Source organism: Phragmites australis, chromosome 10, assembly GCF_958298935.1.
Source record: "Phragmites australis chromosome 10, lpPhrAust1.1, whole genome shotgun sequence".
NCBI lineage: Eukaryota > Viridiplantae > Streptophyta > Magnoliopsida > Poales > Poaceae > Phragmites > Phragmites australis.
Genome location: NC_084930.1, coordinates 23,464,118 through 23,481,084, shown reverse-complemented (window position 1 = coordinate 23,481,084; position 16,967 = coordinate 23,464,118). Strand labels below are relative to the sequence as shown.

The following is a 16,967-nucleotide window of genomic DNA, read 5'->3' as shown; positions in this document are numbered from 1 at the left end:
CGGACCCTCCAAGACGTGATAGGAGGGGTCGTGTGGGTGCCGACATTGAAGAACGTCGGTGCACGTCTGACGGCCGAGACAACTTGGCGTGTGCACCACTCGTCCTGGGAGGCGGCCCTGCTGCATCTATGGTAGATCAGTAGGAGCTGAGTTTCAGGGTGCGCGTCGTCTTATCGAAAACCCGTCTAATGAAGCTCGCAACATCCGACGCACTTAGGTGATGCCCTTGCCGGACGCGGTCCATGGCCGCAGCTGCATCCCTATTTACATCATAAATGATATCTGTCTGCGGATACGAACAATAGTAAACAATTAAAGTATACGGTTATGTTCATTCAATATGTAGTACGGACTTCAGAAAATGACTTACTGCTAAAGCGGCGTCCTCGTCCCAATGCACCGGGTATGTCTCCGTTGTCGATGCGACGTGGCCCCGGACATCATCAGGGGTGTAGGTGACACGAGTCCATGTACGAGGTACGTACTACCGTAGGTACTCCATAAAGTTTCCCTCGGTGTGGGGACGCGCCTCATCAACGACGTCCTGTAGCGCTTGGGCCCATGTTGCCACGTAAGGGGCCAAGCGGTCCGCCCAGAGGTGGCCAGCTGGCTGGCCTTTCCACGTGTACCTGCATTGAAACCACGGTAAATGTAAGGCAAACTGAAACGAAGGTTGCTCAAACAAAAATTTATCAAATGTACCTGTGGACGTGCAAGGGGACTATACGGATGGGGACGAGCGGGAATGCCTGGTGACGGCCAAACTGCCGCATGACGCGCTGCGGTGAGTACTCTTCGACGTAGATGTCGAAGACAAGGGGCGCCTTGGTGAGCCAGTACTCCTCGTCACGGGTGCACAAGGGTGACAATCCCGACCCTGCACGTGTATGAACGGCCCGAACGTTGTATGGCTCCCATACCACATCGTTAGGACGTAGCCTGTCAAACTGGGTACGAAAATGCTCGTACGCGCTACGAGGCTGCTCGTGGGCCCAGTGTGGCTGAGTGACAAACATCAATACAGATATTTAGAGAGTAACATAGTACGAACGAAACTGTTAATGTAAATTACGTACCCGTCGACGACACCACAGCGAGGCCATTGTCGGCGCGTCCTCTTCCATCTCACCGTACCACTCCTCTGGGTACGGGGAGCGATCCACCACCAGCCTACCTATGGCGAAATGCTCGTACGACCATAGCTGAAGAAGAAGTGGACACCCGGCAAAAGTGGCTAGCGCCTACTTCTTCATGCATGCGTCGCAGAGCGCCCGATACGTTGCAGCAAGAACAGCTGATGCCCAGCTGAACTGCGGTACATCCTCTGCATGTGCGTCCGCTATCGACCGGGCGTACGGCACAAGGGTCCTCGTAACCAGGTGGCCTTGGCCACTAGTGAACATCACCCACCCAAACAACCAAAGGAGGTAGGCCTCCAAATGTCTCGAGACCGCGTATGCGTTGGCTTGTGGGTGGATATACGTCGGCTGCATATATGACTGGTGTCAGAAATAATCATTACGACATAATTTGTTAGGAATCGATAGGTTGCATGTTACCATACCTGGAACTGTAGGATCCACTTCTTTGTTGGCCCTCGTGCATCGGCTAAGAACTCAGGCACGTACGGGGGTGCATCCTCCTTTCGCTCCACCGGCCCAAATCGCTAATGCATGTCGTTCATCCAGTCAGCCTGCATATCGATCACCCCAACCGCAGCTCCCGCACAAGGAAGGCCTAAGAGGTAGGAGACGTCCTGCAGGGTCGGGGTCATCTCTCCGCACGGTAGGTGGAACGTATGTGTCTCCGGCCTCCAACGGTCGACCAGTGCTGCTATCAGCGACCGATTGAAGTAGAAACGACGGGCCGCAACCTCGGGGTCCTCCGTCGTTCGGGCCTCGACCAACCGGCAAAGCGGTAGGAGTCCGGCCACTCCCAACCTATAAGTATTGCAGTACATCAATAATATGTAACAACAACAGTGAAATGATATGTAACACCATCAGCTTTTCTAAGTACCTGTGGGTCCAGCGCTCGTCTACCGTCAGCAGCTCTCCAGGGCCTCGTAGGCGAAACACTCCTAGGTCCGTCTGGTGCTCGGCGGATAAGAAGCTGCGATGCTTCTTGTCCACGGCAGGGTCCAAAAGCTCTGGGGTCGAAGGCTGAGCCATCTCTGCATTTGAAAGACATGTACATTAGTACATTGAGAAATAAATACAAGAACAACAAACTTCGAATGCAAATTAACCGTACGCGAAATTAACACATATTAATACAAAGTACAAAACTAGCTGACCTACACAACAGGTGCATCACCGCCTGCACTTTTGGGACAATATTTGTAAGTGTGACCTACTTCATTGCACTGACTGCATCGCTGCATCCTAGGGCCAGCCTCGGATTCATCCATATCGTTACGAATCCGCCGAGATTGTCTTCAGCCCGGTGCGTTCTTCATCTTTCCCAAATCAGGCACATATATTCTTGAAGGCCCTGGGTTACTTGTAAAAGTGTCAACAATGCCGTAACCATACAGCTCCTGGTTCTAGGTGTTCAGTACTTGATCTTTCATGAAATATTGTGACACATATTGCCTTGGAAGCATATGGTGCTCCGCGCACGCAGCTATGACATGTGTGCAAGGTTTGTGGAGTAATTGTGGCTTCTGACAACTACATATGCATGTCCCACTCCTTAGCACACACTCTTGAACATGCCGCTCACGTCTACCCCCCCTCCGACCCTTATCCCGACACAGGACACTGAACCTGTGCTCTGTTGTGCCCTCTTGATTTGCGCGATGCATGTGGGCTCTGCATGTACTCACATAGCATCCGGCCATAAAGCATACGATTGTCCTCCATTACAACCTTAGCAGCTGCAAACCGATCAATGAAGTACTTGCAGGTGCCATGCAAAATGCCTTCTACAATTCCAACTAGTGGTAGGGACCTCATTCCTCTCATGACCCAGTTATAAACCTCTGCAAGGTTTGTAGTCATCACTCCATACCTGTCACCACCACTGTAGTATAGCAGAGCCCATTTTTCATTGGGCTCATTGCGTATCCACTGTGAAAAGCTCCTAATAGATGAGCTAGATCTCCGTACAATCTGCAGAGTATCGGTTGGGAGCCGACCGAGAGATATTGGTTCCACACGGTTAGGTGCGGCCTCCGCAGTTTGTTTAAGAGTCAGTTCATCAAGTCTTGCCCATAATGCATTGAACTTACGTTGTTGGTTCTGACTGCACAACTTCTTGAAGAGCTTCATTAATTCTTTGTTTTTAAACTGTCTGTAGAAGTTCGCACCCATATGGCACATGCACCACCTGCTTTTGAGATCTGGCCACTGTACTGGTACACCCCATCGCACGCTACTGTGTAGCATATCCAGCAAAGCCTGCAACAATCCTGCATGTCTATCATGAATGAGACACACAGTTGGTCGGTCAAGAACAATTGCATGCTTCACCCGCTCTAGGAACTAATACCAGCTGTCCCCATTCTCACTCTCCACGAACGCAAACCCTAGTGGCAGCACTTGGTTGTTACCGTCGACCCCTATTGCAGACAATATCTGCCCTTTGTACTTCCCAGTTAGGAATGTTCCATCTAGGCATATGATGGGTCGGCAATATCTAAATGCTTTGATAGTTGCACCGAATGCAAAGAAAGCACGATGCAACACTCTTTTTCCGTTGTACTCCACATCAGTAGAGGGGTAATGCTTGATATCATAGTAGCTGCCTGGATTTCTTGCACAAATTGTGGCTAATTGACGAGGTAGATTGTGATACGAATCTTCATATGTACCGAACCTAATCTCAATAGCCTTTTGTTTCGCCCTCCATGCCTTCGCATAATTTATTTTGTACTGGAATCTTTGCTCAATAGCACGGATTATTGATCGTGGCTCATACCTTAGGTTGTCCACAATCTCTCCGTACATAACATTTGCAATGAAAGCAGAAGACAGGTTCCGATGGGCGAACTCTATTTCCTCAATATGACAATTATGTTCCTTAACTATTGAGCATTGCCAGTAGTCTGCCCATTTCCCTCTAAATGCGTGCACCCGCCAAGGGCACTCAGGAACCAAGCACTTCACATCGTACTCTCTTTTACTTGATTTAACAACCTTGAATTGCCTACGAAGAGACAACGACCAGAATTTCACAGCATCAATAACTGCCTCTTTTGTAGGGTACATAGCACCCTGTGACACCTCATTCTCATGGTATGGCCACGGTGTCTGGTCAGCCTCGCTAACCATCAACTTCGAAAATTCTTGATCCCGCCACTCCGCAGGAACTGCAGCATTACCCTCCTCATCAGAAGAATCCCCATCGGCAAGGCCTTCCTCCAACTCTTCATCCTCCAAATCCATATCTTCAATGATGCTAGGGATGTGCTCCCCTTCATCAGCTACACCCATCGGCTCCAGGTCTGGAACATCACCAACCTCCTCTCTGGACCCTACATTAGCCGCCTCTGACTCATCTTCCACTGCCTCACTTGGTCCTGCTACTGCTTCTTCAGAGTTCACCTCATTTTGATCTTTCAGGTACACCGCAGCTAATAATACAAGCGGCATGCCACGTTCACAGCATATATCTACATACTGCCTCCAAGTTGATGTGGCTTCGATGGGAACAAGCTCACCAAAGTATCCATGACTAGCACGGCTCAGAACACCTTTCAACTTCAGCTCATATTGCTGCGGATCCAATTGGAAAAACCGCATGAGCCATTTGCACACCCCCACAATAGTCCTCCCATTAGCCTTACTAAGCCCCTTCATAACATGGCGAAATCCAGAGAGATCTACACCGTTGGGACCGTACATAATTTCACCCTCACCATAATATATCTGAAAAATTAATTTATCTCCCATTCCTGGAAACACCCGCAAACATAACACATGTTAAGACAACAAACTATATTTCTGATTATCGGATAAAATAGTTTTTAAATGCTACCCTAGGTTCACAAATTATCATCTACTGTTGACTCATACGTCTGCATGTACAAGTAATATACTATAAACTATATACTACAAACAACATACTGAAAATAATATACTATAAATAATATACTACAGGTAACAAATTGAAAATAATGTACTAATTTTCTAACTAAATTTTACAATTTTCTAAACCCTAGATCTAACTATCTAAAATCTATGTCATATACTACTACTGCACTAATTAACAACAATAAAAAGGATAAAAAGATTGACCTAAATTTTTTTTCCAAATCCGCAGCCCAAATGCAGCAGGGCTTCGCCGATCTCTCTTCCTCCCCTCCCCTCTCCTCTCCTCTCTTCTCCTCTCTCTTCTCAATTTTTCTTTTTTTTTTTCCGAATTTTCTGGTTCTTTCTCCAATTTTCGGGGTTTATATAGACTCAGGGCGCAGGGGGCCGGCGCGGGGCGGCGGGCGGGAGGTGCCCTTACCGCCCTCTCAGGGGGCGGTAAGGACCTCTACCCGCCCCCTGAGGGGGCGGTTAGCTATGGGGCCTTGGCGGGAAGGCCTACCGCCCTCTCAGGGGGCGGTTAGCACCCGTACCCGCCCTCTGAGAGGGCGGTGGGTGCCTACTTTTGCAAATCTTTTCGCCGGGAATCTATTTATTTAAATTTAAACTCGAAAAAATATAAAAATAAAAAAACTCCACACATCCGGGCTGTCCTGTGTGACCGATAGAGAGAGGCGGGGCCTGTGTGGCTGTGATCCAGAGAGAGGAAAACAGCGGAGGATAAGACATGGGCCGGGTCAGGCAAACTCGGCCCAGAGAGAGGAGGGAGGAGGCTGGTTCCCTCGCCCGAGGAAAAAAAGAAATAGTCTCATGTGGGCCGACCTGAGAAATTGAGCCCACTGTTCTCTTCTTCTTTTTTATCATCTTTCCCTTTTCACCTGTTATATTCACATATGCATATAAGTATATATACATATGTATGTATTGCACAACATGATCAATATTTTATAAATGCCATCGTACATAGGCATTTTTTAATAATTATAGAGTTGTGTAATAGAGAATAAGGTATAGGGGTATTTTGGATTTATTTATTCGGTATGAGGACACTTAGCTTTCTTTCCCCTTTGATTAACATCATAATTTCTAGATCTTGAGAGCGAAGGACGAGGCTTATATTGTTAGCCAATCACAAACACTAATACAGAAAAGGTTATCATTGCGGTTCAAAAACATGATTACCGCCGGTTTTTCAACCGGCAATAATAATCCATTACATAATCAACAGTACATAATCGACAGTGATTGTATGTATCACTATCGGTTCATATAATAGACCAGCAGTGGTAACCTAAGTATCACTGTCGGTTCACTTAATTAACCGACAATGATAGTTTGATTATCATTGCCAATCCATTGCATGAACAGGTAGTGATAATACCTCACCCCCGCCCAGTACAACAATTGTTAGCTACAACATATTCAGAAAACAACACATATACATACAAAATTCATCACATATGTTTGTACCTCAACTTATTTCATTCATAAGCCACATATATACATACACGATTAACATGCCATTCACAAATGTTCTTGGTTGGTTAGGACATATAGCTTAAACTCTCTAACCCACAATTTGTTCAGAAATTTCATGCTACATTTGAAACATTCATGCAAGAGAAGGAAATAAGTGGTTATATCTCTCTTTCTACCTAGAGGTGTCAAACTTAGCAAGTCTCGAGTAATGATTGAAGGAAGCCCTTTATATGCCAGCTCATAAAACTCGTCTTTCGACTTATAACTTCATCATTGATGAACCCGATATGTTGTTCTTGAATGGCGTTGAATTGATGTTGTAGAAGTTTACTTGTGTTCAACTTGATCATCTATCATTAGAAGAATTGAAGAAATCAATCATACAAAACACGTGTAGAAACTGAGAAGATCGCATCAATATGTATTTACAAACCTTTGCATCATCTTGGAGCACCTTACAACTGGTGAATGAATGAACTGACATACATAGAAGTCACATAAATTGTTGCCATATTTCTGCATGTTACACTGAAAAAAGATATGAAACATTAGCGGCACACAACTAGAATTTAGTAGGAATTTGAGACATGAATATTATGTACATATCAGAAAGTTGGTTCGGACAGTGAAGGTCTTGTGGTATGGACAAAATTGAACATTGTCCTTATAGTATCCTGTGAATGCCATCTGCATTATTATGAATAATATTACTAGACTTAGAATCAATCAAATGGAAGATTACTAGAGCGAATAACGAAACGATTGACTTAACCTGTTTAGCAAGTCTATTACATGTTGAAAGTATGTTTGTGGTATCCTTTGTGAGACAAATACAATATGGAAGATTACTAGAGCGAATAACAAAATGATCAACTTAACCTGTTTAGCAAGTCTATTACTGGTTGAAATTGTGTTTGTGCTCTCCTTTGCGAGTCAAATACAATGATCTTACTAATGTCGGGCTAGATTACTAGGTGGATCTAGTGATACCAGTGAATGCCATATATATATATATATATATATATATATATATATATATATATATATATATATATATATATATATATATATATATATATCAAGTTGCGCATAAAAGAGTAGAATGAGCATGAAGGGAAACACATAAATAAAGGGGTAGGGTAAAAGTATGTATGTCTTGTATTGTATCTTGACCATAACCTTCCATGCATAGATGCATAGATGTCAGTTTCATGGAGATTATCTCTGACAAACCTTTCATTGATAAGTGCTAGGTAGAGAAATCCTACTTTATAATGCACTATTTTCTGCATTTCTGCACCTCTATTCTACATAAGAAATAAGTTAAGATGCAATTAAATGGTAGAAGAATGTAAATCTAAGACACTTACAGTATCGAGCAACTCATGATAGACTGGTCGAGGGCATCTAGCTGGTAAATATTGTAAAGTTCCTTGAATTCCAGCCTTAATACGCCAGGGCCGTTGTTCATCTTTGTACCTAGCGTCGATCATTTCTCTACCCTTTTCATCTTCATCATGTACCACTGATGTAATTTCCGCATTTGATAGGAAAGGTTAACCATCACATCTGGTTTGACATGCAGTTTGCCCAACTCAAACTCCCATCTATGCTCTGGAAAGCCAATGTTGTCATCACAACCGAGAACTTGGTCTTGTGCAAGTATGGTTTTGGCAATAAATTGTTTGATCAAGGCCTCTTTCAAGTAAGGCTTCTCCTGCAGTTTGACCTTAGTAGCCTAATTCCTGAAGTACAGAATCTGAGTGAGCTTTGCCTGCCTTTCTCCATGGAAGAGATAGATGCAATTGTGTTGGATTTCTCAAATGATAAGGCCCCTGGGCCTGATGGTTTTAATGGTTTCTTTGTGAAGAAGACCTGGCACATTATAAAAGAGGACTTGTACAAGATGTGTGCTGATTTCTATGATCATCTTGCTGATCTCAAGAGCATCAATTATTCCTATATCACCTTAGTCCCCAAAAAAGATAATCCTGAAACTGTAAATGATTTCAGGCCCATATCTTTGCTAAACACCTCTATGAAGATTATCACCAAACTTTTGGCAAATAGGCTGCAGAAAGAAATGCCAAGAGTGGTGCATGCCAATCAATATGGATTCATAAAAGGGAAATCAATACAGGACTGTTTGGGATGGGCATTTGAATTTCTACATCAGTGTCATCACTCTAGAAGGGAAATCATTATATTGAAATTAGATTTTGAAAAAGCCTTTGATATGGTAGAGCACTCAGTCATTATTGAAATGCTAAAGGCTAAAGGCTTCTCACAGAGGTGGATCTTTTGGATTATAGATATCTTGTCCTCAGCCACATCCTCAGTGCTGCTCAATGGAGTTGCAGGGAAAGACTTCAAGTGTAAGAGAGGGGTAAGGCAAGGTGATCCCCTCTCACCTTTATTGTTTGCAGTGGCTGCTGACCTATTGCAAAGTGTGGTCAATAAGGCATACACACAAGGTGCTCTCTCTGCTCCCTTTCCTCAAAACAGTGATACTGCTTTCCCAATCATCCAATATGCAGATGATACAATTATTGTAATGCAAGGAAATGAGCAGCAATTGATACATCTCAAGGGGTTGTTACAAGATTTCACCTTGTCAACTGGGTTGAGGGTGAATTATCACAAATCTTGTCTTGTCCCAATTAACATGGATAATGATAATGCCACTAGCCTGGCAAATGCATTTGGATGTACAGTTGGGAGTTTCCCATTCACATATCTTGGTCTCCCTCTAGGTCTCACCAAACCTCAGGTCAAAGATTATGCACCTCTGATATGTAGAGTGGAAAGAAGGCTTTCTGCAAGTGCTCAATTCCTGTCCTATGCTGGTAGGCTGCAATTGGTAAATTCAGTGCTATCCTCCCTCCCCACCTACTATATGTGCTCTCTGAAGTTACCAGTTGCAGTAGTTGAGGCAATTGACAAGTACAGAAAAGACTGTCTTTGGAGAGGCAGTGACTTTAGAAGGAAAGGGTATAACCTAGCTGCATGGAAATTGGTCATGAAACCAAAAGAGAAAGGGGGCTTGGGAGTTGTTAATTTGCAGCTGCAGAATGATGCTCTCTTACTGAAGCAATTGGATAAGTTCTATCAGAAAAAAGACATCCAGTGGGTCACACTTGTATGGAACAGATACTATCCTGATGGAGTGCCTCATCTCAGAAGAGAAAAAGGATCCTTTTGGTGGAAGGACATCCTCAGGCTCAGTCACCAATATAGAGGCATTGCCAAATGTATTCCAAACGTTGGGGATACAATCAGCTTCTGGGATGATATAATTGTGGATACTATTTTCTCACAGAAATATCCCAATCTGCATTCTTTTGCCAAGGACCCAGTCATATCTCTGAAAAGTGTTAAAGAGCAAAGCAACATAGTGAATCTTTTCAGAATTCCTATGACAAGGCAGGCACATAATGAGATGCTACAGTTAGCAGAAGATCTTCTGGAGCTAAGCAATGATAGTCATGAAGAGAAGGATGTTTGGACCTTCATTTGGGGACATCATGTTTACTCTGTCAGTAAGTTCTACCATCATCACTTCAAATCCATTCGACCCCCAATCACCATGTTATGGATCTGGAAGTCTAAATGTATTCCAAGGATAAAGTTTTTCTCCTGGCTCCTCCTAAATGATAGATTGAACACTAGAAACATGCTAAGAAGAAGGAAAAAATATCTGGAAAACTACAACTGTGTTATGGGTCAATGCAATACTGAAGAAACACTTGAGCACCTTTTCTTTGAGTGCCCTAGTGCTGCTGCACGGTGGTTCTCCCTTGGCATAGTATGGAATGAGGAAGCTCAAATACAGCACAAGATCATATTGGCCAGGAATGCTTTTCCTTTCCCTTTTTTCATGGAAATCTTCATGGTGGCTGCATGGTGCTTATGGAATGAAAGGAATGCAATCATATTCAATAGAAGGATGCCTAGTGTCTCCTCCTGGAAGATCAGTTTCAAGCAAGAGATTATTCTTCATCTTCACAGAATTAGGCCCAATCTTCACCCTGCAATTCGACTATGGCTAGACAGTTTGTAATTTTTTTGTTATTATTTTTCCTTCTAGTTAACTGTTGGTTAACTTTGTAGCTTTTTGGATCCACTGGATCCTCCTCTCTTTTATTAATCAAATGCCGCCGGGGGGTTCTTTTGCCCCACGGTTCTCGTTCAAAAAAAAAAAGTAAGGCTTCTCCTTGGTGCGCTTGTAGGCTGATTTCAGCTTTGGATCTGATGCCCCCATCTATTTTTATTTCGCGATGGATATGAAAAACTTCTGCACTGCAGAATCGACTAGATCTTTCATCTTAGGCTAAGTCAGCTTGAAGTGTGCAGTTACACTGGCGTTCACTATCTACCTCAATTCCTCAGGAGTTAGTTCTGATGGTTGAGGAGGTGTTGACATTTGAGGTGGCACCCACTTATTAGATGAAATTGTTTTCTTACATGAAAGTGATTTCGGAGATGAGATCGACTTATTAGGCGTTGCAGGTGCTGGTAGTAGAGGACTCGGACCTCTTGATGGTGCATTGGCTGGTGGCGGAGGATTCGAACCTCTCGTTGGTGCAGGTTGCGCTGGCGAAGGAGTTAGAAATCTTTTGCCTAAAGGCGACTTGGTGGTCACATATCTTCTGGGTTAAGGGAGGTGTCCATGTCAGTCCATCTCTTCTTCTTCATCATCCATGTCTTCACCAAACAATATGTAGCGCTTGTGGCATGCGACAAAATTACCAATGTTAACTCCCAGCTTTTTCTACTCTATCTCTCTGGGGATATCCATGTCCATTTTGTGATAACCGGGTAGTACACTATCTACTTGGGCCCTGGCGTATACCGGTGGTATTGGATCATTGTTGAAATGAGCCCCGTCTTGAATGGGCCAAACCAAACCCAAAGCCACCTTGGTAGTAATGTTCGCAGTGAGCACGACAAGCTTGCACTTTGTGGTGTCTTTGATATCGTCCACAGGATAATGACATAACTCATCTTTGGGAATACCCATGAATGCGTAGCTACTCTGACGAGCACCAGGGCTGCGGAGAACATCAGTATTGTCTTGTACGTGATGCTAGTCGATGGCTTCTTCTACTGCTTGCCGTATTTTCACATCAGTCGTCTGTCTCTCTTGTTGGAGTTATTCACGTACAATATCCAAGACATATTTCATTTCTTGTTTACTTCACTTCTGACTCCTATAACTCTCGGGGTATTTTTTGAAGGAGTCTTTACAAGGCCACAAAACTTGTCCTCGTGTACGGCTAGGGTGCACCTTGTTTTTCAGTGCCAAGGCTAGCTCATCCTTCTCTCTATCCGCCTTAAAAGAGCCATGGGAACTCTAGTCATGGACATCCGTGATACTTTGCGCCACCTCTTGATCTTTTTTGATTCTGAGAAGCATAGTTGGCCTTTATCCGAAAGGGTCACCCCACTCGCGTACAACTAGTGTTTAGCTCGTGGAATCCATTGAGCTGTGATAGGTGTAACACCTCTTTGGGTTATTTCTTCTTCCTTCTTCTCCCAGTTGGATAATTTCCTCACATAGCCATGCGTGCCTAGTCTATGACGGTAAATATTCTTTATAGAGTTTGCCTTATTTGCCTCACTTTGCTTAATTGATTCCTCTGACTGCTTGTACTACATGAACTTATTCCAAAAATCTTGCAACTTAGGGTAAATGTTAAAGTTTGGTGCTCGGTTGCTCCTCACAAAATCTCTATATAATGTACATTTGAAATTATTAAACGAATTAGCCATTACAATTAATGTACGATCCTTCACTCGCTTAAGGTTGTACCCTTCAGGGAACTTGAACTTATCTATCAACTTCTCCCATAAAAAGTTCTTGATGTCATTGGGAATGACCCACTTGTCATTTGGGCAGCCTCTCCAACTTCTATCGCTTATTGGGACATGATCCTTGATAAGAACCCCCCATGCTGTCTTGTACGGCCCCAATACATACGAAGGCTTCAAAGGCTCCCCGACTCCGTCAAACTCTGCGATAAAAAAGCATCCCATAGGAAACTTGCTGGGACCTCAGCCATGCCTTCTTTGTACTTGGGACATCTGATCATCTATACCATTAGTCGAGTTCTGAACCTCTGTGTGAACCTCGGTCTGAGCCTCTAGATCATCTAGGTGATCCAAGTTAAGGTACTCACTCGTGTTGCCACCGCTTTTTGGGCTCTCGGTTCTTGTTTGTTCCATGTTTGCGTGCCCATCTCTATCCAAGGATGCACCCTGGTCTGAGGAGGGGAAATTTTCTTTGGAGGTGCCATTCCGACATACAAATTAATTTCCATCTAATGGACTTCTTCATTATAGCAAAAAAATACATTTATGAAAACAAAGACCGACTGACACCATAATGTTCTTTGTAAGCGTTTTAATCCATCATCCACAATAGATCTCCAACAGGCAATTATGTTATGTATTGTTAATGTTGGTGATGCATTTTGCGTTCATTTCGCTCAAATATGCCATATAAAGATACATAAGCGAAAATGTTATAGAAAGAGTCTTTTTCTTTTCTTATTTCTAGCTTTAAATAAGTTCTAACTACAAGGATGAGCAAACAATGATTACATGTTTTTCACATTTTGCCAAATGCCAAATGTTTCATACTACAAACTACATATTTTTTTAGACTACAAACTACAAGTTTTTTAGACTACAAACTACAGTTCAGCCGAAGCCCACAAAGAGAGGGGGCCAAACCTGGAATTGATGAGCCCATTGCTCATTCGGATACGATCAATAGTGTCAATAATCCTCAAATCATACACGATCCAATTACAAGAGCACATGCACGACAATTAGACTACCAGGTGAACTCGTTTCTTGCTGTCCATGCCTCCTCCTACTAAATTCTTGTGATGTTTCATTGCTCAGGAATGTGGGAGAAGAACCACAACCTTACTCGGACGTCACCCCTAGAAGGCCAAGTCTACTTGGACTTGAGGCTGAGCTCTAGTCGTGGTCGTGGTTGAAGTTGTGGTCGTGGTCGAGTCGCAGGACAATATGTCAGTAAAATAGGCATAACTCTCTCATACAAAGTCCGTTTTAGGGAATCTTGGACATTCTAAAAAGCTTACGATAGTCCCTTTCCAATGGATATGAGGTTGATCAAATATTTCTTATAGTTTAGTCAGAGTGAAAGAAATAAAGTGCTACACTACCGTTTTGGACCTAGTTGGGTCTTGTAATCGTGTTGGGGTCGGAGTCCAGGTTCTGTATGCCTCTTTCCATGGTTGCACTACCCTAGGTCGACCTCCTCGCGTCCCCCCAATATATACACAATAGCCATCATAGTTTAGGCTCAGGTTTTGCTTAGATTATTCTGTTTTATATAGTTTCGCCGCTTGTTCAGTTTGTAGAACTCCAACTCGAGTACTTTATTGGTAATTAGAAATATTCAGATTGCATCTATCTGTTTTTGCTTATGTTCTTGATTCGCTTGCAGGAAAAGCCTTTTTGGTAAGGTCAACCTTGTCTTGGCACGGTTGATAACCATAGAGTAGTGGTGTAGTGGTTGCGAGGGTTCTCGATCTGTTCTGTTCAAAGCCTTTGGATCATTAACGTCGAAACTCCTCCAATCGACTTATCATATTACCTTTCGGAAGATTGAAAAAATACGCATCAAGTGGTTTCAGAGCCTCAGTTGCTCGTTAGGTAATCTCAGTTATCCCTTTTGTTTTATTGTTTTCCATTACCTAGAGTCCAGAAAATTATTGACAAAAATATTTAGATCTTAGTTTTTCTGCTGTCCAAACCACTTTGTGCCTTCACAATTTTGTTTTCAGTATTCGCGTTGTTGAGTTTGAGTCCATCGTCGATGTCTTTGTTGCTAGTTGAGTCATCGTGATCTAGTTTCTAGTGTCGAGTCTTGCTGTTTAGTCATCGTGTATCTCGGCCTGCCCTTGTTTGCTATATCCGAGATTGTGTCTCTAGTCGAGTCGGTCATCAACTCATGTTCAACCACTAGTCGCTTAACCATCTACTCGAGCTCGACCACTAGTCGAGTCGACCATCAAGTCATGTTCGACCACTAGTCGCTTTAACCATCTACTCGAGTTTGACCACTAGTCGAGTCAACCATCAAGTCATGTTCGACCACTAGTCGCTTCAACCATCTACTCGAGTTCGACCACTAGTCGAGTTGATCATTTACTCGGGTTCGATCACTAGTCGCTTCAACCATCTACTCGGGTTCGATCATTAGTCATTTTTGACAACCTCTTCGGATTCAACCACTAGTTGGATTCGACCATCCTTTCGGATTCGACTATCCATTTGATTTTTCCTCCACAGTACAGTCAAGTATATCTGTTTCTGGCTACTCTCGGACACCTTCATACACCCTTCATATCGAGCATTATCCGACAAAGTTCGAGTAGCAATCCATAGCCGAAACAGAGGTAGCCAAAGTTCAGAGAGAGAGAGAGAGTAGAAGAGTAGCAATCCATAGCTAAAACAGAGGTAGCCATATTTTTATTACCTTTATACCCCTGCTCTCCGGAAAAAGTTTGTGACCCACGTACTTCACTAGTCTTAGAAAAGGCAGTAGAAGAGTTTTTGAGTTTGTGTCAGATTCGCAAAAAAAAGCAAGAAAGAAGCAAAGAGTGCAAAATAGAAGAAGCAAAGAGTGCAAAAAAAAGAGAGAGAGAATTAAAAAAAAGAGAATCAGTTTGCATTGCGAATTTTGTTCATTTATGCTTGTGTCTGTTATAGTTTTCGGCTTGCTTGAGCTAGTTCTAGGAACGTGTTCGGGCTAGCAACTGTGACGAGTACTGTGGACTTTTATTCAGCTTTGCTAATCTGATTTTAATTATTGCCATTCCTTGTCCAAGCTACACCTTCTCTCGATCAAAATAGTTTCTCCCCTTACAACTACCTCACTCGCACCCGATAAGGTATCACAAACCAACCACCGATTGTGCCAACTGTGGTGATTGGTAAGAACACTTGCAAGAGCGTGGTAAGACGTTTGAGAGTGTGTGACTCTACCTCCACCACCTAGTAGTCTATAGGGATAATTTATCTTTTGTTATTTTCTATCTTCAACTAATCATGGCAGGAGAAGCATCGGATGCACAGGAGTGTGTTTTGAGGGAAGAACTCACAATGGTATTGAATGAACATCGATAAGCTATTACTGACAACTTCAATAAGAAGCTTGCGGAGACAAATATTGCATTGCAATGACTCAATGATAGTATTGCCATGCTCAATACACGCTTTGATCGAGTGGTTAATCAACCATAGGCGTGTGGATCCTCGTGGCACAGACCATGAGTAAGAGGAGTCCATCGCAGATGATGAAATTTTGAGGCAAGAACAAGGCACCTTTGATGCATGACAATGAGACTGATTAAACTTCAACCGTCAAGGTATGAGAGGTAATAATTTCAGCAACATAACCTACGTGTTAATGATGATTCATTTGCTAAGGTTGAGTTTACCATACCATATTTTGTGGGTGCTTATGATGCTGAAAAGTATTTACATTGGGAGATGACGGTTAAATAGAAGTTTAATGCTCATTTATTTCCTGAAGTGCATAGAGTTAGGCAAGACACTAGTGAATTTAAAGAATTTGCAATTATCTCGTGGAATATAGTATGCATTGATGGATTAGCGCCTACCACATGGAATGCTTTAAAGGTTGGTATGCGTAACAGATATGTTCCACTCTCTTTTAAACGTGATTTGCGTAAGAAATTGTAGCGCTTAAACCAAGGTGATAGATCCGTAGAAGAATATTATCAGGAGCTACAAATTAGTATGTTGCATTGTGATATTATTGAGGATGAAGAGGTTGCAATGGCACGCTTTTACGGAGGGTTCAGGCGTGAAATTTAGGACATAGTTGATTACAAAGAATACAATAGTATTCCTAGATTGTTCAACTTGCATGTCTGGTAGAAAAAGAATTGCAGGGACGACAACAAAGGCTAAGGAGCAATTTTGGAAGCACGACCACTTCAAAATCAATACCGAGACAAGTTAAAATAGCCCCCCACGTTCAGCTACACAGTCTGTTGCCCCCTTCTCGAGTTGGGCGTGTTCAGCAGTACCTTCAACACCATCGCACGCTCTCAAGTTAAGCAAATCTGTAAGTGTGCAGGGTCCAGCCAAGAGCTCTTCTTCGGTTGCTTCTACAGGACGATCGATAAGGATTGTATGCCACCGATGCAAGGGAATAGGCCACATCATAAAGGATTGCCCAACTCAGCGAGCGTATATTGTAACAAAAGATGGTGGATATGTATGTGCTAGTGATATTGAGGATGAATATGCTCTTGTAGCTAACCAAGCAGGTGATGACGATGGTCGTGAGACGGATATTGACCATGAGGGAGTATTCGATGCCACTGTCATGGAGGATTATCGGACCCTCATTGTGCAGCGAGTGTTAAGCACTTAAATGGAGCAAGC

General features: G+C 43.2%; 1 protein-coding gene across 1 annotated transcript; it reads right to left on the bottom strand.

Annotated features, from left to right (window-relative positions):
- Positions 1 to 484: 484 nt before the first annotated feature.
- Positions 485 to 1,268, bottom strand: LOC133930165 (serine/threonine-protein phosphatase 7 long form homolog). Its single transcript, XM_062376848.1, has 2 exons — positions 703 to 1,268; positions 485 to 629 (listed from the first exon to the last, which is right to left on the bottom strand). The coding sequence occupies exons 1-2, from the start codon at positions 1,014 to 1,016 to the stop codon at positions 485 to 487; spliced, it is 459 nt and encodes a 152-aa protein (XP_062232832.1). The 5' UTR covers positions 1,017 to 1,268.
- Positions 1,269 to 16,967: the final 15,699 nt, after the last annotated feature.